The sequence below is a fragment of the Neocloeon triangulifer genome, unplaced genomic scaffold, assembly GCF_031216515.1.
Source record: "Neocloeon triangulifer isolate White Clay Creek 2 clone unplaced genomic scaffold, ASM3121651v1 ptg000011l, whole genome shotgun sequence".
NCBI classification, from domain to species: domain Eukaryota; kingdom Metazoa; phylum Arthropoda; class Insecta; order Ephemeroptera; family Baetidae; genus Neocloeon; species Neocloeon triangulifer.
The window spans coordinates 3,266,489-3,286,879 of NW_026775553.1; the positions used below are offsets into that span (position 1 = coordinate 3,266,489).

The 20,391-nt window shown below is 36.7% G+C and overlaps 4 protein-coding genes across 8 annotated transcripts in view; 3 read left to right on the forward strand and 1 right to left on the reverse strand.

Moving 5' to 3' along the window:
* The window catches only part of LOC132196043 (opioid-binding protein/cell adhesion molecule homolog), a 99,829-nt gene extending 86,973 nt beyond the window's left edge, over positions 1-12,856 (forward strand). For 2 of the 4 annotated variants that reach the window (XM_059618423.1, XM_059618424.1), the window contains exons 7-10: positions 7,382-7,531; positions 9,120-9,185; positions 9,470-9,568; positions 11,750-12,856. In XM_059618423.1, coding sequence (XP_059474406.1) covers positions 7,382-7,531; positions 9,120-9,185; positions 9,470-9,568; positions 11,750-11,886 — 452 coding nt within the window. In that variant the 3' untranslated portion in view covers positions 11,887-12,856. The remainder of the gene's footprint in view (positions 1-7,381; positions 7,532-9,119; positions 9,186-9,469; positions 9,569-11,749) is intronic. The other 2 variants (XM_059618426.1, XM_059618427.1) reach the window with 2 other exon arrangements.
* On the reverse strand, positions 12,720-15,065 carry LOC132196042 (uncharacterized). Its single transcript, XM_059618422.1, has 6 exons — positions 14,748-15,065; positions 14,383-14,675; positions 14,105-14,325; positions 13,866-14,045; positions 13,619-13,813; positions 12,720-13,561 (listed from the first exon to the last, which is right to left on the reverse strand). Exons 1-6 carry the CDS (start codon positions 14,924-14,926, stop codon positions 13,310-13,312), a joined length of 1,320 nt encoding a protein of 439 aa, XP_059474405.1. The 5' UTR covers positions 14,927-15,065; the 3' UTR covers positions 12,720-13,309.
* Positions 15,066-15,103: 38 nt separating this feature from the next.
* Positions 15,104-17,566, forward strand: LOC132195886 (WD40 repeat-containing protein SMU1). Its single transcript, XM_059618168.1, has 11 exons — positions 15,104-15,186; positions 15,271-15,357; positions 15,431-15,497; positions 15,582-15,840; positions 15,897-16,085; positions 16,141-16,370; positions 16,420-16,509; positions 16,565-16,698; positions 16,752-17,067; positions 17,122-17,274; positions 17,331-17,566. Exons 2-11 carry the CDS (start codon positions 15,332-15,334, stop codon positions 17,427-17,429), a joined length of 1,563 nt encoding a protein of 520 aa, XP_059474151.1. The 5' UTR covers positions 15,104-15,186; positions 15,271-15,331; the 3' UTR covers positions 17,430-17,566.
* A 205-nt stretch (positions 17,567-17,771) lies between these two features.
* LOC132195844 (ras-related protein Rab-11A) lies at positions 17,772-19,952 on the forward strand. Of its 2 annotated transcripts, XM_059618093.1 has the most exons (6): positions 17,773-17,850; positions 18,015-18,071; positions 18,508-18,629; positions 18,778-19,126; positions 19,240-19,386; positions 19,528-19,668. In XM_059618093.1, exons 2-5 carry the CDS (start codon positions 18,032-18,034, stop codon positions 19,374-19,376), a joined length of 648 nt encoding a protein of 215 aa, XP_059474076.1. In that variant the 5' UTR covers positions 17,773-17,850; positions 18,015-18,031; the 3' UTR covers positions 19,377-19,386; positions 19,528-19,668. The 2 variants fall into 2 exon arrangements, with proteins under 2 accessions (XP_059474075.1, XP_059474076.1); XM_059618092.1 differs by lacking the exon at positions 19,240-19,386 and having other exon boundaries at positions 17,772-17,850; positions 19,528-19,952.
* Positions 19,953-20,391: the final 439 nt, after the last annotated feature.

The window sequence follows — 20,391 nt, forward strand, 5'->3', positions numbered from 1 at the left end:
AAAGCTGATTGAAAAATTTAATAACAAAGTGTTTCATGAATATGTAATGCATATATTTATTGGTGGATCTTTGCAATGTTAAATATTGTCATTGAATTTTAAAAAATAATTTAAATTTAAATGAAGCAGTGATTATTATATAATTTTAATGGAACCATGAATTTTTTGTAAATTTTTGCGTCAAAAATAACTTCAAAATCTAAATTTATTTGCACCAATTTTACAGCAAGGAATTCAGATTAAATAAAATTTGGAGACAAATTCCTCTCAAAATAGAACGCCCCATTAGTTTTTGATGAATCGGCGCTCGAAAGAAGGCTTTCAGCAAGAGGCGGTGATTGACAAAGGGGGTGGGCGTTTTGCGCAAGTCAATTATATTTGCAAGCAGTTGCTGATCCGGCGGTAGCTGGTCTGAAATCGGTGTGGCACGTTCTCCGTGGCGCATGCAATTCGATTCTGTCTGCTCGTGTGATGGACTTGGCGGGATAATTGTGAGCACCCCGTAATAATAACAATAAAAGCCAAGGCTGAAAATAAACACTGCAACTACAGAGTGTACACGCGATGGCCTGCATACGTTGAGAGGTGGCGGAAGTCACCACTTTGAACCAACTTTCCACTCACGTGTGTGTTGCCAAAAAATAAAATTGCATCCTCATTAAGCAGTACGGGGCGAGCGGAAGCGGAAAATAGGCAACCCGCCGAGCGGTCCTGCGAGCAAATAAATTGAAAATTTGTGCCTTATTTATTGCCTCTCGTTTTATGTATACGCCGTGCGTGACCTCTGTCTGTAGAAATGTATTTTTTATAATGATATTTGCATGAAGCACGTAACCGTAGCTGCATTCACGCGGATCAAATTTTAAACTTGCTCTTGTTCCCCCACGTTAGTTTTGTTATTCGTCGATTATATATTGCTCTAGTTAGCATACATACTTTTGGAACAAGCTTTATATACCGTGCGAGCGGCACTCGTCTCTCTCTATCCAAGCACTCAAGTGGCCTGTAAAAAACGAGAGCCAGATTTAACTTGTTCGTTTCCGAGGCAACAATTAGCTTCAATTCAATTAGTACGCACCTCGAAACTTTTCAACCGTACTGAACTCTTTCAAAAGCATTCCAGTTGCTTCTTTTTATTTTATTTTTATGCGTTAAATAGTGAATTCGACTTCAATATTTTAAATTTAAAATTAAATCATTTTAAAAGTAGAGCATTGTAAAACAGCTACGAACTCAAAGTAATAGTTAGTTAAAAAAAAATATCGTCCTGTTTATACTTGTTTGTGTATATCTAATTATGAGCCAAATTCAGGGAGTTTTACACTTAAATCATTAATAATTTTAATGGAATTTTACTTTTTTTAATTTTGAATGATTTTGTTTGGCAGGCAAGTAAGCCAAGATCAATTTAATCGATTAAAATTTCTGAACAAAATAAAATTGGAAAGTTTTTAAACTTGCATTTTTTTTTAAAATTATTAAATAAATGTTATCTCAATAAAAAAATCAACCCTTATCAAAATGGGCATTTTAATTTTTCGATTGTTTCATTTTAAGAAGATCGTGTTTGTTAGTTTCTACCTCGGCACACGGTAGGACCCCTTCTCTGCTTCATTGCGGCCGATATTGACTTTTATTATTTTATGATTACCCGGCGCGCGTGAGGTCACTCTCTTGTTAAAGTCGGGCGACGTATCAGGAATAAATTGTGCGCTTAACAAACTTTCAACTTCTGCGCGCGATCCAATCCCATTTCAGGCGGCCATAAATTATTTCTCCCCAGCTAACAAAGTGATCAGGCAATCGATGCATATACTTATACATAAATTCAGGGTGTGTGTGTGTGCAAGTTTTGCTTGGCGGCATGCGATGCTCCTTTTCTGTGTCGGACCGACGGAGAGAGCGCGGCGAATATGGTCCATAAAAGAAGCGGCGCAAACGGTTCTTGTTTTTTATGTAGAATGGCCGGATAATACGGCATTTCCATCTTTATGATGCTGCAGCAGTGTGTCGACTTAAAGGTGAAATCGAACAGGCCGTAAAGAGTTATGTCTTACGTATGTCACAATGAATATTTTACAACTGGCAGCGCTCTTAAATCCCGTTTTATCACTCCAGCTCGATCTCGCGCTCGTCACTCAAAATTATTTCAATGAATTTTTCACTCCCTCGTGACGCATGCAGAGAAAGTTCGCAAATTTCCATTTCATTTATTGATGTCGCCGCTTTTCCATCCCTCTGCTCTCTTTCGCCTCTCAATTTCATCATTTCGCTTTCCGCCTGCTTAAATGTCACGCTGATATTTCCATTCTCGGTATGTTTTCCCCCTCAGCGAAATTTGGTGTTTTTCTTGGCTTCAAAAACATACCTGTGTGCACGGCAGGTAATCGTGTTTATTTTGCCTCAAAATCTCTAAAAAGAAAATATTTTTGGTGTACACGTAGGATTTTTTCAGTGTTTTAATTTCAGAAATCCGAGTTTGGCCAACAATGTATTATTTCCTGTTACAAAATTTGTACTTCATTAAGTAAAAACCATTTGTGAAAAATAATTAAACAAATAAAAATCAAATCATGTTTTAAAAACCTTGATAAATTTCGGCACCGTGTGTAACAAAAATTTAAAAAAAAATATATATTTCTCATTGTCAGTGAATTTTGCTCCTTTTTTATCAAACAATGTACTTAAATATTTAAGTATTCCCCATTATTAGCACAGGCAACTTATTTAAACCTTTTGCATTAAATAAGGGTAATGTGCATTTGCTTAAAAAAATTAATTCATGAATCATATAATTCTGAGCAAATTTCAAAATGGCCCAATTTTTTTAGCTTTTTTTTGTAACACATGAGTAGCTAAAAGATTTCAAGTTTTCATTAATGCACAAAGTTAACAAAACTTAGAGCCGTCTTTGGAAAAAATCCTCAACGCAGCGACCACTGCCGTTTATCAGGCTAATGGAGCGGAGGGAGGTTTTGATGGGAGAGTGGAAACTGTCCAGAGTTGAAACTGTCCAGGGGTTGAAACCGTCCAAAAGATGGAGGATTTACAAAAAACACACCCTTATATGGGGAGGAGTGAATTGTGAGGGCATGACCAAGAATAGTGAGAAATGGAATCGTATATAATATTTTTTGAGAGGGACAAATAATCGATTGCAATGATGTAATTATTTGTATCTTTTAATGCTTTCAATATTGGACAGTTTCCACCATTGAGTTGAAACTCTCCAGGGTTAGAAGTGGCACCGCTGTCGCTGGACAGTTTCACCTTCTGGGCAGTTTCAACTTGTAAATAATGCTGCTAATTGTTATTCTCCAGTACTGGACAATTTCCACCGTTGCGTTGAAACTCTCCACGTTTACAAGCGGCAACACTGCCGCTGGACAGTTTCACCTTCTGGAGAGTTTCAACTCTTGACAATTAAATCAATCAGGTATATTTTCTCGGACAGATTCGCCACAACGGTTGAAACTGCCCAGCAGTAACCTCTGCAGGAATGATTTAACTTTTGTTTTTTGTCACATTGATATATTCAATAATTTAAAAATAATAAATAATAAATTTTAAAAGTTCATTTACAGTGAGCTATGATGAACTATTTAAATAAAAACAGAACTCGTTTAGTTTAATTAATAATGATTATCATTTTTGTGCAAAAGAGTGCTGTTTAAACATACTTATTATATTCAAATTTCTTATGGGTTGTAGTCATTTATCAGTTCTCATAAGAATTAGTCTCAATCGCTCAATTTGAGCTGTGCAACCATGGGAAATAAAATTATTTTCTCATAAAAACAGCCAGAAGACAAAAAGACAAGCGCGCAACACATATACCTGGCTCGCGAACAACAAGGCGCCGTGGGGCCGGTGATGGCGGTCAGCTGGGTCACCCGCGGCCGTCTGGGGTCTTTCAATCTCTCTATTGAAAACCCCCAGATTGATCAACATTGTCTCAAATAATCATTGAAAAAGTGCTCTGGCTGACAACTTCTGCAGGTTGTGCGAGAGAAAGAAACACTTTAGTTAACATGGGCCTGCAAGGTGTCAGGAATTTTTTCTTAGCCTGTGATTCAATTCTCTGTTTTGATTAAATAAAATGCGGTTGAGCTCTCATTTAAAAAAATTAATGCACCTTCATTCTCACGCGGAGCAGAATCAAATTTAAAACTTCCATATTGGTCAATTATCTAGCGCGGTGTGCAATTTAGTTTTTAGTCGTAATTAAAAAAATTTTAATTGCTCTCAAACTTTGATTTTTTTACAATTCGTTTGTCATTTATCTAATTTAAAATATTTAAATTGTCAAACATTTAAAATGCCAAATAAACAAATATAACATTGTTAAAACTCCATAAATATTTATAAAATATTTAATAAATTTGCAATATCTTGCGAATGTGAGAATATTCTTTTGAAATATCGAGTTAATATTTAAATCTATATATTAAATATAAATTTTAAATAATCTCTTTGTTATACTTTTAAAATTCACTTTTTTTCGATTTTTATTAAATTTCTTTGATTAGCATAAAATCTTAAAATTCAATTATGTAGGATCCAGATAAAGTTACCTAAAAACTTTTGATACAAAAGTTGATGGTAAAAAGAAAATTGAATCCCTTTTTCAAAAATGAACATTTTATTTTAATTAGGAGCAAAGTTATAAAAATTTGAATTCTCGCTTCCAAGTGATCTAAAATCTCGGCTTCACTCTGCTATAAGCGTACGGCTGCTTTTTCGCGCCGCTAGAATTGGGCGTGACAAATGTATTAATTGCTGATTTCTCATCTCCCATTAAAGCAGTGAGCTCCAAATTTTATGGATGTTTTCATTTTTGCCCTATCTACGTCTACAAATTTTTTGAAAAAATTCGTTGTCAACGCGAGCAAGTTATAAAGAAAAAACTTAAAAAATTAGCATATTTTGCTGAATACTGTACTTTCTTTTGTACCAAAAAATGTTTCAAAAATTCCTGATATGTGGCACATATTTGCGCACAAAATTCTGTTGCAGAGCAATTTATAACCCTTTTTGTTTTTTTAATATTAAATTCGAAGTGAAAAAAAACGCGTCAAAAATGGAAAACTATTGAGCGTGTTATTAAGAAAACTGCTGGTCAGAATTTTACAAACAAAACTTTTACCATTCTAGAATAAACGTCTCAGGATAGTAAAAGAAACTTTTTTCCAAAATTTATCAAATATCCACATTTTTTAATTTTAATGACACTTCAAATATTACGAAAAATTTGAGAAAAACAGGCAAAGTAAAAATATTTATTTAGAATTTAATGATGCACGCTTTATAATTTTGCTGCGTTAAGAACAATTGCAAATAATTAAAAACTGAAATGGATTTTTGCAGCAATCAGCTGATTCCACAGACCGCAGGAGAGACGAAAAAGATTTTTCTTCCTTTTACTGCCTCTCCTGGAAGATCTTTTTCGCTCAGCGCACGAACCCTTTGGGCTATTTTTATTGTTTCCTTTGTGTGCGCCAGTGTGCCTCATCGACTGCATTTCTGGCTCGCTCACAACCTCCCCTTGGAGCAAGAAATAGGTCGCAAACAACAAATTATACAAAGGGTTGAATGAGCTGCTTTGCCACCTTCGCTGAGCCACAACAAAATTACAGATTTCTTACTCAGGGACGTATACAAATTTTGGATACTTCATTTATAATTTAACCTTTATTTGCCGCGGGAGAGAAAATCCACGAGACAATTAATAGTGAACCTAAAGCCCTTCAGTGATTTTTAACTAAAAACTAAACCAATTTATGTAAACGCAACGGAATGTAAAATAACCCACAATAAAGTAATTAATAGGCCTCAGCTTTTTAATTTGAGTGGGATTGAAATCAATCTCTTTTTATTAATAAAAAATATAAGCATGCATAGTGTTTTTATGGCAGGTATTTCCCAAACATAAAAATCAAAATTTCTTGTTAAGTTTTCAGAAAACACCACGTTTTACCCTTTTTTGATTATATTCACAATATTAGTTGCAACCTCATATTTATATGGTAATTTTCAAATTTTGCTTGTATAAAATTTAATACTTTACTCATAGTTAAGAATCTGCGTTACGCCCCACCAAGCATCTCCTTTTGACACTACCTGAAACTTTTTGCACTCTGAAGTCCCTGAATAAGCCCGCCCCCGCGTCAGCACCATAAACCATAAGGGATATATGGGAACGAGATCACCCAAATATGTCACCGAAATATCACTCAATTTATATTCTGGGAGTAGCAGAGGGGTGAATCTGTCCAAGAAAATATACCTGATTGATAATTGTCAAGAGTTGAAACTCTCCAGAAGGTGAAACTGTCCAGCGGCAGTGTTGCCGCTTGTAAACGTGGAGAGTTTCAACGCAACGGTGGAAACTGTCCAGTACTGGAGAATAACAATTAGCAGCATTATTTATAAGTTGAAACTGCCCAGAAGGTGAAACTGTCCAGCGACAGCGGTGCCACTTCTAACCCTGGAGAGTTTCAACTCAATGGTGGAAACTGTCCAATATTGAAAGCATTAAAAGATACAAATAATTACATCATTGCAATCGATTATTTGTCCCTCTTAAAAAATATTATATACGATTCCATTTCTCACTATTCTTGGTCATGCCCTCACAATTCACTCCTCCCCATATAAGGGTGTGTTTTTTGTAAATCCTCCATCTTTTGGACGGTTTCAACCCCTGGACAGTTTCAACTCTGGACAGTTTCCTACCACTCGGTTTTGATATTGTCCGTCATTTGCCTGGGCAATCCAATCACACGGCCAAGTGCGTGAGAGGCTGCTGATCTCTCTCCATTTCCAGCCACTTTGGCCGCACCAGACACTGAACAAACGATATTGGTAGCTATTTACAAGATGGCTTTACTGCAAATGCGCCCTCCATATAATATCACGTGGCGATATTTTCGAGCAGATTTTGTTTCCAGGCGGAGAGGCTCAACTGCAAATTGATCGTTTGCGCGATGAGATGATCTTTTTAAGAGAGCTCCTCCCTATAAGTCCAAATTAGCTTTTTCATATTTCATGTGTAGTGCGTTCGGTGTAAGTAGTGTTGGGAGATCGCTCCGAAAACATACCGAGTGTTTTGCCGTTTTATTATTTTTATATTTACCACCAGCCCATCGCAGTATTTATTCTAACTCGTATTTTCTAATGGAAAATTCCAAAAGCACTTGAACCCCTCAAGAGTGTACGTTATTTTTAGCGGTTTTTCAATAAAACACAAAAGTTTTTGGTGGACGGAAAAATTAGTCTTTGATGAAATTTAATCTTTCTGACAGTAATTCAATAATATTTTTCAATTTGTAATTATTATTCCATTTAATTAAAGAAAAACTTTCTCTCTCATTTTCTGCAGGAGAAAAGTACGAGCCAACTTTCGTAGACAACGCGTACAAAGTGCACATGAAGCTGACCATCAAAAGCGTCGCGCCGGAGGACTTTGGCTCTTTCAAGTGCGTGTCAAAGAACTCGCTCGGCGACACAGATGGCAAAATCAAGATCTACCGTGAGTATAAAAACGCTTTTCACTCTTACTCTCTGCTAGAAGGCTGCTTTCAATCTCTCATTTAAATGTGGTGTATCTCTGCACAAAATGTACCAAACGAGCACCGCTCTCTCTCCTCCGTCTCTTCTCTGACTTAGAGTGTTGCATTTAAATATTACGCGAATCTGTGCAGCCGTGCCACTGCATTATGAGTGTTTCACTATGATAATTTCTCTTTCGATCGTCAAGGTATATTTACTATTAACGCGAAAAACAGCGAAAAAAGCTAGAAACATAATAAATACAAGTTAAACATTATCAAGTTTTTTTATGAATTGAAAATTTAATTAAATTATTTATCACATAATTTTATTCTTAGCTTAAAATTTTATTTATTAATTTAATAATCCATTATATAAATTTTCAACTCAGTTTACACTTTTTGTAATCAAGGCATAATTTTCTAACATTAATGAGCATTGTTTGAGCACATGAAAATTCCCATTAAATTGATTATTTTATGGATTTATGGTAGTTTTTTTATAATTTTTTTTATTTTAAAAGAGCTCAACTATTATTTCTTCAAATGAACTTTTACTTTTGTTTAGGGAAAAAAATGTAGGCTGTTTGTAACAGATGGGCTATTTATATAAAAGAAATTGTATGCGCTGGACACTCAGTCAGTCCGTTCCTGGCAACTTTCTCTGTCAAAGCACTCTTCACAAGCACTCTCACAGCACCAACAACAGTCAGTGAGTCGGTCCACCCATTATGTCGCTCAACACACACGCAAGACACACACACATACACATTCGCAGAGAGATAAATTGTGTGGTGATTGATCAGCATCCTGCAACTGCTGCGTGAATACATTAGTCGGTTTTGTGTCCAGTCCGGGGCTGCGCTGGGCCGACCTATTCTTCCTAATGGATTGCAGAAGAACCGCTCTTGCCATCATCGGCCAAAACTCTCCATTGATATCGCCAAATAATATCAAAGCTCCCCACGATACAAAGCACTCTCTCTCCCTAAAAGCTGCGGGTCTGCAGAGAAAGAGGAAAAAGCAAACTTTCGCTGGCCCCTAAGCTGGAACGAATTTTCGTCTTAAGAGAATAAAGTGAGCCGGAGAAGAGCGATTGTCAAAGCAATATGCCGCCGCCTCTCTTTCTCTTTGATTTTTGATATTTGGCTGCCAACGCCAGAGCTCAACACTCTTCCCTTTTCCGCATCCTTTGCAATCTTGGCCCTGATTATTGTCTTTGCCTCTGGACGGGAATTTTCTTTGCAAACAAACGATTCTGTCAAACACATGGGCTAATCTTTACACCCAAGCCCAAAAAATGTTCTTCGTGTTTTTGACACCTTTTCTGGCAAAGTTTATACAAATCATTTTTAAATTTGGCGCAGTGATTACCACAGCTAAATGTTGCAAAGCAGCCTCTCTCACAATAAGTGTATGTTTTCTGAATGAGAATTTAAACTTGCCGCTGAAAATATCACGTTATTTCAAATCTTTTTTTTCCTCTAATTTTGATTTAAATTTTTTTTCTCATCACTGAAGATTTCCGTAGCTCTTCTTATAGTGATGTCTCTTTATTTGTTCTTGCAGCAATTCCTCACCCCTCTACGACCAACAGGTCTCCTGTAACTACCATGGAGCCAGTACCAGAAAAAGGTCAGTCGCCATGCCTCTAGTCACCCCTTTTTCTTTTTATTTTATTTGATCTAAAAATTTGAAAGACGTAAAAGCAGGTTTACTCACGAAATTAGATTTGGATGCATGCTGTTGGAAAAAGTTGTTACTGCAGAGCGGCCGTTCTTTCATTTGTTCTGATTTGGAGCTTTTTGCCGAGCGCACAAACAAAGTGAACACGGCCACCCATATATATGCTGAGCTCGCTCTCTCTCTCAATGTTTGCCCAACAAACTCTGTAGAAAAGCGTAAATGTGTGTCCACAGAACGCAAGCAGAAAGGCTCTCATAAGAAGGAGCGGATTCCGGTGCGCGAAACTAACGAAATCGTGGACGAGTCGCAGCCCAATTTGACTCGCAATCGAGGTAGGTTCTCTGCATTTCGTCCCACCTGCGAGTGAGATCGATGGACCGAAAGCAGTCTCGCTCACGACCCCAAAACACTCTATCTCTCCACTACCAGACACACTCTTACACAAACACGATCGGACTCTTCTTCCTCTGTTTACCTTATACTTTTTGACTGGGTTTGACTTCTGTTAAATGTCTGGAGGCGGCTTTTGCATGTGGCATGCGACCTGCACCAAAAAAAAACTTGTTGATTGTCTGAATAGCACACGTTTCCATAAAAGGATGAAAAAAAATCTTGTTGTGAACTTATAAGCAACAAAAATTATAAAATATACATTCGTTACTATCAAATACTATATAAATTGAAATTAATGGAGCAAAAATTCATTTCGTTGAGATGACCAGCGGGTGGCATAATTATTAATAGTATTTTTCTATCCATCATAAATTGCAAAGTTGCGTTCTCAATTTTAAAAATAAAATTAAAGGATTACTTTTCAATTAAATTTAATTCTAAAAGTTCCCTTTTTAATTTAATATATTATTCAATTATTCATTTAAATGATTTAAAGCGCTGTAAAAATATATTTGCTACATTATTCCTAGCAAATAAATTAAAAACTACTTAGACCGTGAATATGATGGAAATAAAAATTATTCACCGTAAAAATCAGAATTCATTTAAGTAAGACACATCTGCGAACACGCATCAGGTATTCCAGGTATTCATAACTATCTGTGCATGTAGGTGCAGTTTGAAATCATTCAAAGCAAAAGCCCTGTGCAGCGGGAAATGCGATACGTGCATATTAAAAACGCGAGTTAATTTCGCTGAGTGCAGATTGTTTGCATCGTTGCTGATCAATTTGTTGATGCGCGAGAGCTGCAGCAGAGCTGCACGCACATTCAAGTGGGCGCTTTTGCACTCTGCAAACGGATAAACGCGAGCCATTGTAAAAGTAAATGGTACCACCGGCGGAATTATGGAGCGTTAAAAATAATCGCGATTCACGGGAAGAGCACTATCTGACAAGAGGTGACTGCAAACATCTTGCTCTCACAGTGAGAGAAAGATTAACGCTCCACTCTAGCAAATGAGCTTTCCTTCAAACCGCACCCTTCCACGCAATGCGATGCGTGCCCGGTTGCAATAATTGAATTGACGCCTCTTATTTTACAAATCGAAAGCGCTGCTTTATTTTGTTTTAAGGAATTTTTCCAAAACATATTATTTTTTGTGACTTATAAGGATGGTTTAAGGCTGAAATAAATCAATTTAGGTAAAAACTAAATAATAAAATCTATTTTCCAAATTAAATAAATATAAATAAAATTCATCAATATTATTAATTATCAGTGGATTTAGACATTCACTTTTCTTTTGAATAGAAGCAAAAATAAAGCGACTTTATTCTCGCAAGTGATCATGTTTAATATAAATATATAAAACCTCAATTTATTTGGACTCCTAGGTTATTTACAGAAAGAAAAGCAGTACGTAAGAGTCTAGATTTGCTCCCGATTTAACTTATTTATCAATTTAAATTTAAAATATTAAATTAAATTTGATTTTGTTTTTAATTTGATATTTTATGTTTTTTTGTATTAATTTATTTTTTAATTTTTTATTTCTAGAATATTCTATGATAATCCCACTTCAATGAGCTTAATAATTTTTTATTTTGAAACGTTTCAAATTTGATAATTTTTAACTAAATTAACGAATAAATTTTAAAAACATCACACATGTTGCTGTGTCTTGCTTAGTTTGCTCGGTTTTGTTAAACTTCTATCTGGTGGGAAAGTTGCTACTGATGGGGGTTGCAATTCTTAAAGCTGCCTGTAATACTAGAGTACGCACAAACTAATAAATCTGTCCGCCTGTTATGCTTTGTAAGCAAACGTGTGTCTGAATTGTATGGTGACGCTCTTAACCGGTACAATCGAAGTAACAAAGCTTTCCCTAATCCCGCTACCCTTATTCCTCTTGACAGTGTGAGCACAAATGAATTGGTCTCTCTCCTCCTTGTGTATTTCTAATTGGATAACTTTAACTTAATAAGCATTAATAAGGGAATCCAAATTCATCTTCATTTTAAATTTTTTCTATTTATTAATAATGTTAAACCTCTATAATTAAAATGTCAAAACTCTTTTAAAATTATTTCTAATATTTGTAATTTGCTATATTTTCAGATAACATGAAGCTGAGGCGGCAGAAGGAGGGTAACTCGATGCTTCCGACTGACGAGGAGTATTCATCTGCGGCCACAAGTGCTATTCAGTCCGTTGTCCTTATATCAATCTGCATAGCGTTGGCGCTTGGACACTAATCTGTGCCAGTGTGATTATAGCCCAGCTTTTGTACAACCAATAATAATGAACTGAACAAATCGTAATGATTTGAACAAACTGGAAACGTGAAGTGCATGAAGGGGGAAAACAAGTTGCAAGAAAACGTATGCCAAACTTAATTATGACGCCCTATAGATGCTGGATTATATAACTGTACATACATAATTAATAGAAAAAAGAAAAATGTTGAATGAACCGGTAACTGTTGCAAATAAAAATATGTTTTACTGGCTACGAAATAAGATATGTAAATATTATAGCATGGATTAAAAAATAGGAAAAAATACTCCACGTTGAAATAACACCGAGATGAAGAGGAATGAAAGATAACAGTGAGAGATACAAAATTTAGTTCGTTAGAAGTAAAAAGTTTCCTTACAGCGAAGCTTGCGATGAATTAAAGTGCTTGAATGGATTTGAATCATAAGCTTTGTTTTTTTTTCATCAAAGAAATTAAAACTTATGGCAACAAAGTGATTAAAACTGTTCAAATACAATTTTCAAAACAATCTTTGTAAAAAAAATTCAATTTCAACTCTAATTGCTTACGTTGAGCACAACGCTTTTGAATTTTCATCAAAGTGCACCACTAAACAGTGCAGATTTGGCTAAAAAAATTCTCTGGGATATATCTCCATTGTGTTTTGTGATTAGTAACAAAGTAATGAGCTTGCTATCCAGCGCAACATTTGACAAACTGTCTAGCTTTGCGGAGGAGCAACAAAAACATTGTTATCTACGCGCCTCGTGGATGTTGTCCTCCTGTATAAAATAAGCATTCTCTTCAGTGAAATGACTCCATCAATTAATGTTACTTCTCCGCATCAAACAGCATTAACTTGGATAAATCGCAGATTATGGAATAAAAACAACTTATGTAAAAATGATATAATACCCATACCTAGCAAAGACTGATGATTAATATGCATAATAAAGATAAAATAAAACAAAGTTTGTTTCGTTCATTATTTGTTTAAAAAAAAGACAACCCAAAAGAAGCGTCTTGAAAAACAACCACCAATTTATTGCTAACTCATCCCAGAGATATGAGCGCCTGCAAGAATTGTAGTTAGGCAATTTTTTGGCAGGCGTGTTTAACAGGTTGCATAACTCAAAAGTCAAGTACCAATTTGTACAATCAATAAAATTTACAGTACTAACCTTTCAGCGGTAACTTACAGAACTGTTTCACAGGTTTTGATTATTTCTTTTCATGTCTATATATGCTTCTCAATTTTCTTATCAACTTAAAATAAATAGTTATTAACAAAATATAATAATATTTATATTATAAAATCTCAAAAGATTCTTTTAATAACCATCATAACAATAAAACGCGGTTTCCTCAAGAGAGGCCAAGTCCAAAATGGGTGAGCATATAAATATTTTTGTAACTAAATATTAAAACACATCTTCCCAATTCTTACATCTTAAATAAAATTGAGAGGGTTTCCTCGTCACAACAGTTTCTTTGCTATCAATCAAAGATTTCAACAATGCATCGCAAGATTTAGAGGGTCTTCTACTTTCTGCAAAAATGAACCTCTTTGATTCACTCTTCAATAAGTACTTATCAAGCAATTTTTCAAGCTCTCCTTCAGTCATCCTGGAAAAAGGGCAACCACCAGACACTCCAGGCGCAAGAATATTTTCCTGTTGAATCAATCTTTATTATTTTCGCTGTATTTTTAACCAATCAATTAATTGTACCTGCAAAGTTGAGCACATTGGTGCGGAATAGTTGGTCCTGGATCCCTCGAGACCGTACAAATGCCTAATGCTGTAGACATACCTGCGTTCGTCCTTTTGCCACGAGTGAGTGCAGTTGGAACCACAGCAAGTGGCAGGCATGCTGTAATGCCTGCGCCAAAATGCTATGGCGTCCTTCACAGGCATTCCGGCCTCCTGTTTGGATCATCATCAGTAAACGGAAGAAGAATTTTAAAACGAATTTCACCTTCAAAAACAGAGTTAGTTGGACTCTGGCGTGGTGTCCTAAGCGGTGGTGGATTTTGAGTGTGTCTATAAGATTACGGGCACAGGGAGGGAAGAACTGTGAACGCTCCTCTATATTATCACAGGTCAAGAAGTCACCGATTTCCTGGCTGCTCGATACGATGGAGGAAATGGGTCTTTCCTGTTCAGAATTGAAAGCAATCAAATTATATAGGCTAAAAATTTATAAACTTTACTTACCATGTATTTTGATTCAATTATGTTTGACAAGTGGTGTATGCGAGAGTCCTGCATATCCAGTTTGATACCCGACTGCAGCAGGTCTTCGTAACCGTAAAGTAAATGCAGTTGAAATATTGATGTTATCAACTTGGTCCAGCTACTGCAGTACACCCAAGCGTAGCCATTCTTCAGTTCAACCTCCCTCGACGCTACGAGGGGAAGACAGTACTTAAAAGGAACTGCAATAAATTAGAAAATATTAAATTTTTTTTCTTTACAATGCAAACTCATCATACCTATAGTGTGGAATTTAGAGCAAAATTCAGGATGATTTGAAGAAAAAATGTGCTCTATTACTTGTCGTTTCTTCAGCAATTTGGCAAAAATGCTTCTCGAGCAACGAAGGAAACTTCTATCGACCTCTTTTATATTCAATCTGCAGTCCAAAATTTCGTCTATGTGCCGTATGCTTACGGCTATCAGTTCAATCAATTGTTTGGAATTGAAAAAGCTTAGTCTCTTTCTGCACAGTTCAGTCTCCCCTTTTACAATGAAATTTTTTAGTACAGGCGATGCTGAAGTGACTAGTCTGTAAAATAATTTAATAAGCATCATTAAAATTTCACTACCAAATAATATATGTATGTATAACTGTTTTTACCTTAACAAAAAATGGGAAGCTCTGTCAACAGCCGTACCTTCTACAAAATAAGATAAGTTAATATTTTGCAAAGGGCGGTCATCTATCACAGCAGAAATAAGGTGCATTCGTTGATGGACACATTCGATGATCTCGTCCAGCTCCATGCACCCTCTTGGGGGCTTCCAGTAGAAAGTCATTTTCGTCGAAAAATCCAAAGAGATTTAAAGGATAATCTTTAATGTAAGTTCATTTTGCTATCGTCACTTGAAAGGGCACTGAATTAGATTTTCTACGATAAATAATCGGCACCTCTCCTGCCACCTCTTTTTTTTCTTGTTTTTGTTTACAGTCACGCCCCCTCTTTGGAAATCATCAATCATTTGCGTCTGCATTGTTTTGATTTTGCATGGCTATTGTTGTCGTCTAAAATTGTGCCCGTAAAAGCTTTATATCAAAGGTAAAACAGGATAAATAAGATAAAAGATCAAAATTAACTTTCAATTTCACTATGGATCTATTCTAAATTACTCCTTCTTTGCAGAAATTTCTCAAGTTCCAGCGAAAAAATACATCACGAAGTTCAGTAACCGGCGTTCCCCAAGATGTCGATTGAAATCGAGAGTGCAGAGTAGGTTTTACCTTTTATCCCCCTTTATTTCATGTATTTTAGAGCTTTTGAAATTTATTTTTAAAAATTTCAGCGTCATTCGTCTGATCCAGCAATATCTAAAAGAGTCGAATCTCTACAGGACCTTGCAAACTCTCCAGGTAGATTTTCTTCTGAAAATTTTCATTTAAACCTCTGCTAATCAATTTTCTTTTCGCTTTTCTCTTTTCTTATAAATACTTCAGGAGGAAACTGGCGTTTCCCTGAACACGGTCGACAGTGTGGATGGTTTTGTGTCGGACATAAATAATGGCCATTGGGACACAGTCCTTAAATCAATACAATCTCTTAAACTGCCGGATAAAAAATTGATCGATTTGTATGAACAAGTTGTTCTGGAATTGGTTGAACTGCGAGAGTTGGGCGCTGCTAGATCTCTTTTGAGGCAGACGGACCCAATGATCATGATGAAACAACATCAGCCCGATAGATATATTCATCTTGGTTAATATATATTTTTTTTCCAATCCAACTTCTTCAGTTAAAATAATATTTTACAGAGAGCATGCTTGGCCGATCATACTTTGACCCTCGAGAAGCGTACCCAGACGGAAGCACCAAAGAAAAGCGTCGGGCTGCTATCGCCCAAGCTCTGTCTGGTGAAGTGTCCGTAGTGCCTTCGTCTCGTTTATTGGCCCTACTTGGACAAGCCTTGAAGTGGCAGCAGCACCAAGGACTTATTCCTCCTGGTGAGCTTCGAAACATATCAACTCTGAGACCAACTGACATTGTAATAATTTTCAGGGACGACAATCGATTTGTTCAGAGGCAAAGCCGCCATCAAGGACATTGAAGACGAAAAATATCCCACTCAGATGTCCAAGCAGATCAAATTTGGGCAGAAATCGCACGTTGAGTGTGCAAGATTTTCACCTGATGGACAATTTCTGGTCACAGGCAGCGTAGATGGATTCATCGAAGTTTGGAACTTCACAACTGGAAAAATTCGAAAGGATCTTAAGTGTCAGGCTGAGGTAGACTGCCTTTTAAAAAAATTGTTCCAGCTAAATTTATCATTTTCAGGACAATTTTATGATCATGGAAACGGCTGTTTTATGCTTGGCATTCAGCAGAGATTCCGAGATGCTCTCCTCCGGAGACAAAGACGGAAAAGTATGAATTTATTAAATTAGAAACAAGTAACTTAAATTAAAGTTTCCGTTTTAAGTTAAAAGTGTGGAAGATTCAGTCTGGGCAGTGTCTGCGCCGTTTCGAGAAGGCACACACTCAAGGTGTGACCTGCGTTCAATTTTCAAGAGACAACAGTCAAATCCTGACCGCATCATTCGACTCAACCATTCGGTAGGATGCCTTATTTCAAAATAGAAATCTGGACGTAATATTTTCCTCTTCAGAATCCATGGATTAAAGTCAGGAAAAACTCTGAAGGAATTCCGAGGACACAAGTCTTTTGTGAACGAGGCCACTTTCACAGTTGACGGACACAGCATAATCAGTGCCTCGTCAGACGGAACTGTCAAAGTGTGGAGCGTGAAGAGCACCGAGTGCACTGCCACATTCAAATCTCTGGGAGGCACAAGTAGTGCTGTGGCTTCCGGGACCATTGCTGACACCACAGTGAACAACATTCACCTCCTACCAAAGAACCCTGAGCACTTTGTCGTGTGCAACCGTTCCAACACGGCAACCATCATGAACATGCAAGGCCAGGTAAAAATTTTTCTATTGTGCTTGAAATTGATTTTTTTCACCAAAAAATTATAGATTGTGCGATCTTTTACGTCTGGTAAGCGCGAGGGTGGCGATTTTGTCTGCTCAACTTTGTCCCCTCGCGGTGAATGGATCTACTGTGTTGGTGAGGATATGGTGTTGTACTGCTTCTCGACCACCTCCGGAAAACTGGAGAGAACATTGACGGTTTGAAATAAGCTGACTCTTTGTGGCAACAATAATGACATATTAAAATATTTCAGGTTCATGAGAAAGACGTTATTGGTTTATCACACCACCCTCATCAAAACCTGATCTGTACGTACAGCGAAGATGGAATGCTGCGTTTGTGGAAACCATAAACTCAGCAATTGTAAAAAATTCTGTGTGTATGGACTATACGTGCTTATCACGTAATTGACTTTAGGTAATATTGATAATAATGAATGTGGAGTTTTTATGCGTAATGTGTTTATTAAAATCTTCGAAATAATATGTATACAGAAAAGTGTTTATTTTATTTACTTCAGGGTTTTATTTTTTTTTCTAGGAATTTAATGTAAATAAGTGACAATGAGATCGGAACAAAGTTTCGGCTAATTTTTCCTAAACAAATTTATCGCGCCGTTTGAAGTTAAATTAGTAGTGGGGTTGTTTGAGTGACAGAAAAGCACATTCCTGATTGGCAGGCATCAATGTTTTAAATTTAATGGGCGTATCCCATATGATTTCAGCACAGCAGAGACGCCATATTGGATTCGTAAAATACCGTTGCAGTTTCCCGTAAGTTGTTAGGGATTTTAATTGCAAATTATCTCAGTCATCAGGCACAATTTCCACTTTTCAAAATTACCACTGATATCCTGAAAGAGTGCTTAATCTTTTTCAACCACTCGTAGTCTACAAACCTGGCGTATTGTGTCTGAAAATATTCCTTTGTTTTCCAGTTTGACGCCTAGCCGAAATGGGCAACCGAGACGACGAATACGATTATTTGTTTAAAGGTAAAACTGCTTATACCCTTATTTTCTCTGTCTTTCTATGTTCGTTAGCTTTAGGGGGATATTGTCTGTAATTTAGAAGCACTGACATTTGCAATTTCTCAATCCTAATTCTGCTTTTTGCGTCTAAAAAGTTTAACATTTCCTGCCCCTTTGCCTGTAGAGGGGTTAATTTTTAAAATTTTACGCAGTCTAAAAATATTATTTTATTCTATTGCAATATAACTACGTTAAGCACAGACGTTGTCTCACGTAGGCGTACTTTTGAATTCCATTGACTTGACCCCAGGGTCAAAAAGGGGGCTTGCGTTGAACGATGGCGAATGTCAATTGCCTGCGTCGTTTCTAAACTGTCACAACCAATGTCATCTGCAGTGATGTAATTCAGCAGGCGGTGGTGACGAGTCTCGTCTCTAATCGCGTTACTCATTCTTTGCAGTGGTGCTCATTGGTGATTCTGGAGTCGGAAAAAGCAACTTGCTGTCAAGATTCACACGAAATGAATTCAACTTGGAGTCAAAGTCCACCATTGGGGTTGAGTTTGCGACAAGGAGTATACAGGTAAAATTTATAAATATTCACTATCATTTTTGAACTTTTTTATCAATTTTAAAGAAGTAGAGTTAATTTTTTAATTAAAAATCAATAGATTAAAAAAAAAAAATTGATAATTCTACAGATTTTTATGGAAAATGTTTATTTTCTTCAGGTTGATGGAAAGACAATAAAGGCTCAGATCTGGGACACTGCTGGCCAGGAACGGTACCGAGCCATCACCTCCGCCTACTACAGAGGGGCAGTGGGCGCCCTCCTTGTCTATGACATTGCCAAGCACCTCACATACGAACACGTCGAGCGGTGGCTGCGAGAATTGAGAGATCATGCCGACCAGAACATTGTGATTATGCTGGTTGGAAACAAGTCTGACCTGAGGCACCTCAGGGCCGTTCCAACCGATGAGGCAAGAGGATTCGCAGAGAAAAACGGCCTTTCGTTTATTGAAACTTCAGCCCTTGACTCAACCAATGTAGAAACAGCCTTCCAAAATATTCTTACAGGTTTGTTAGTTATCAAGTCGAGACACAACCAAAATTGTAAATTCTACTAGAATATGGTTTGTGACTTGGCCAAGAGTCCTGTTAGTTGCTTATGGGTGTGCTTTTTATGCTAGAAATCTACCGGATTGTATCTCAGAAGCAAATCAGAGATCCTCCTGAGGGTGACACTATTCGCCCCCAGAACGTTGAACCTATTGATGTGAAACCCACCGTAAGCGCTGACAGTGTTCGCAAACAGTGTTGTCAGTGAGGCTAAAAAGGTAAGAAAGTTTTTCCTCGCAAATTTTTTAGCTAATGGCGTCAATATTTCATTTGTAAGGAGTTCTTGTACAAAAATTGCAACAAAAAAAAACACAATTTTTATATGGTTTTTAAATTAAAGATAAACTTGTTTGTTGCAGAAATTTATCGTATCGTATCTGTGAAGCAAGTGCAAATTGGAGCTGCGGGCATTGGCGGGTCCCCATGTGTGGACGATATGCGGCCCATACATGTGGAACCTACTGCTGACGACGGAGGCTACTATCGTGTACCATGCTGCCAGCAGCAGTGATACAAATGCAACCAAATTTATTTTCCTATCAGCCTGTCATTAATTTGTAATTGCTCGCAGGAATACATTATTTCAAAGGCCTCGAATTAGATCAAACTGAGAGAAAATTCTAATTCCTAATTATTTATTTTTAATTTTCTAAGTTGTAATGTAAATAATACTGAACATTATTATTGCAATTATATTGGTTTGTAGTGATCGTTGATATGCTATTGATAGTCTATTACCAACTGTATGATTTTACTTTTCCCATTACCAGGCTCTTTGATGATTCAGCAATTTTTAAGCAACATTCCTAAGAGTTAAAATTAAGTGGATTTTAGGAGCTTGTCATGTTTGTCGACTGATTTGATATCAAAACAATTTATGCCGGCCGACTTGCTGGTCAGCCATTTTTATCTCATCACAAGCCTTGCCAAGAGCACATGAAAATTTATTCATCTGAATCCAAAATTGGAGGCTTTTTTGAATCACCCCTTTATTAAACTTATGTTGCCTGCTGTGACCACCTCTCTGCCCCGTACCTCGTAATTCTGCCTGTGAATATTTTAACATGTTACTTGAAGATCAACTCAACTTTCGACATTTTTAAAACAGCTACAGTAGTGCCATTGCTAAGTAATATTCTGCTCACTCCCATCCCCATTGTTAAAACTTGATGCTTTTCTTGTCAGAAGTTTGGACGAGGAACAAAAGTGTATATCATCTTGAA

Coding starts and splice junctions, on each gene's coding strand:
- LOC132195844 (XM_059618092.1), top strand. CDS start 18,032: ATGGGCAACCGAGACGACGAATACGATTATTTGTTTAAAG. Junction 18,630..18,777: donor TTGCGACAAGGAGTATACAG/GTAAAATTTATA, acceptor TATTTTCTTCAG/GTTGATGGAAAGACAATAAA. Junction 19,127..19,527: donor CTTCCAAAATATTCTTACAG/GTTTGTTAGTTA, acceptor TGTTTGTTGCAG/AAATTTATCGTATCGTATCT.
- LOC132196042 (XM_059618422.1), bottom strand. CDS start 14,926: ATGACTTTCTACTGGAAGCCCCCAAGAGGGTGCATGGAGCTGGACGAG. Junction 14,676..14,747: donor GCTTCCCATTTTTTGTTAAG/GTAAAAACAGTT, acceptor ATTATTTTACAG/ACTAGTCACTTCAGCATCGC. Junction 13,562..13,618: donor CAATGTGCTCAACTTTGCAG/GTACAATTAATT, acceptor TTGATTCAACAG/GAAAATATTCTTGCGCCTGG.
- LOC132195886 (XM_059618168.1), top strand. CDS start 15,332: ATGTCGATTGAAATCGAGAGTGCAGA. Junction 15,498..15,581: donor GGACCTTGCAAACTCTCCAG/GTAGATTTTCTT, acceptor TAAATACTTCAG/GAGGAAACTGGCGTTTCCCT. Junction 17,068..17,121: donor TCATGAACATGCAAGGCCAG/GTAAAAATTTTT, acceptor AAAAAATTATAG/ATTGTGCGATCTTTTACGTC.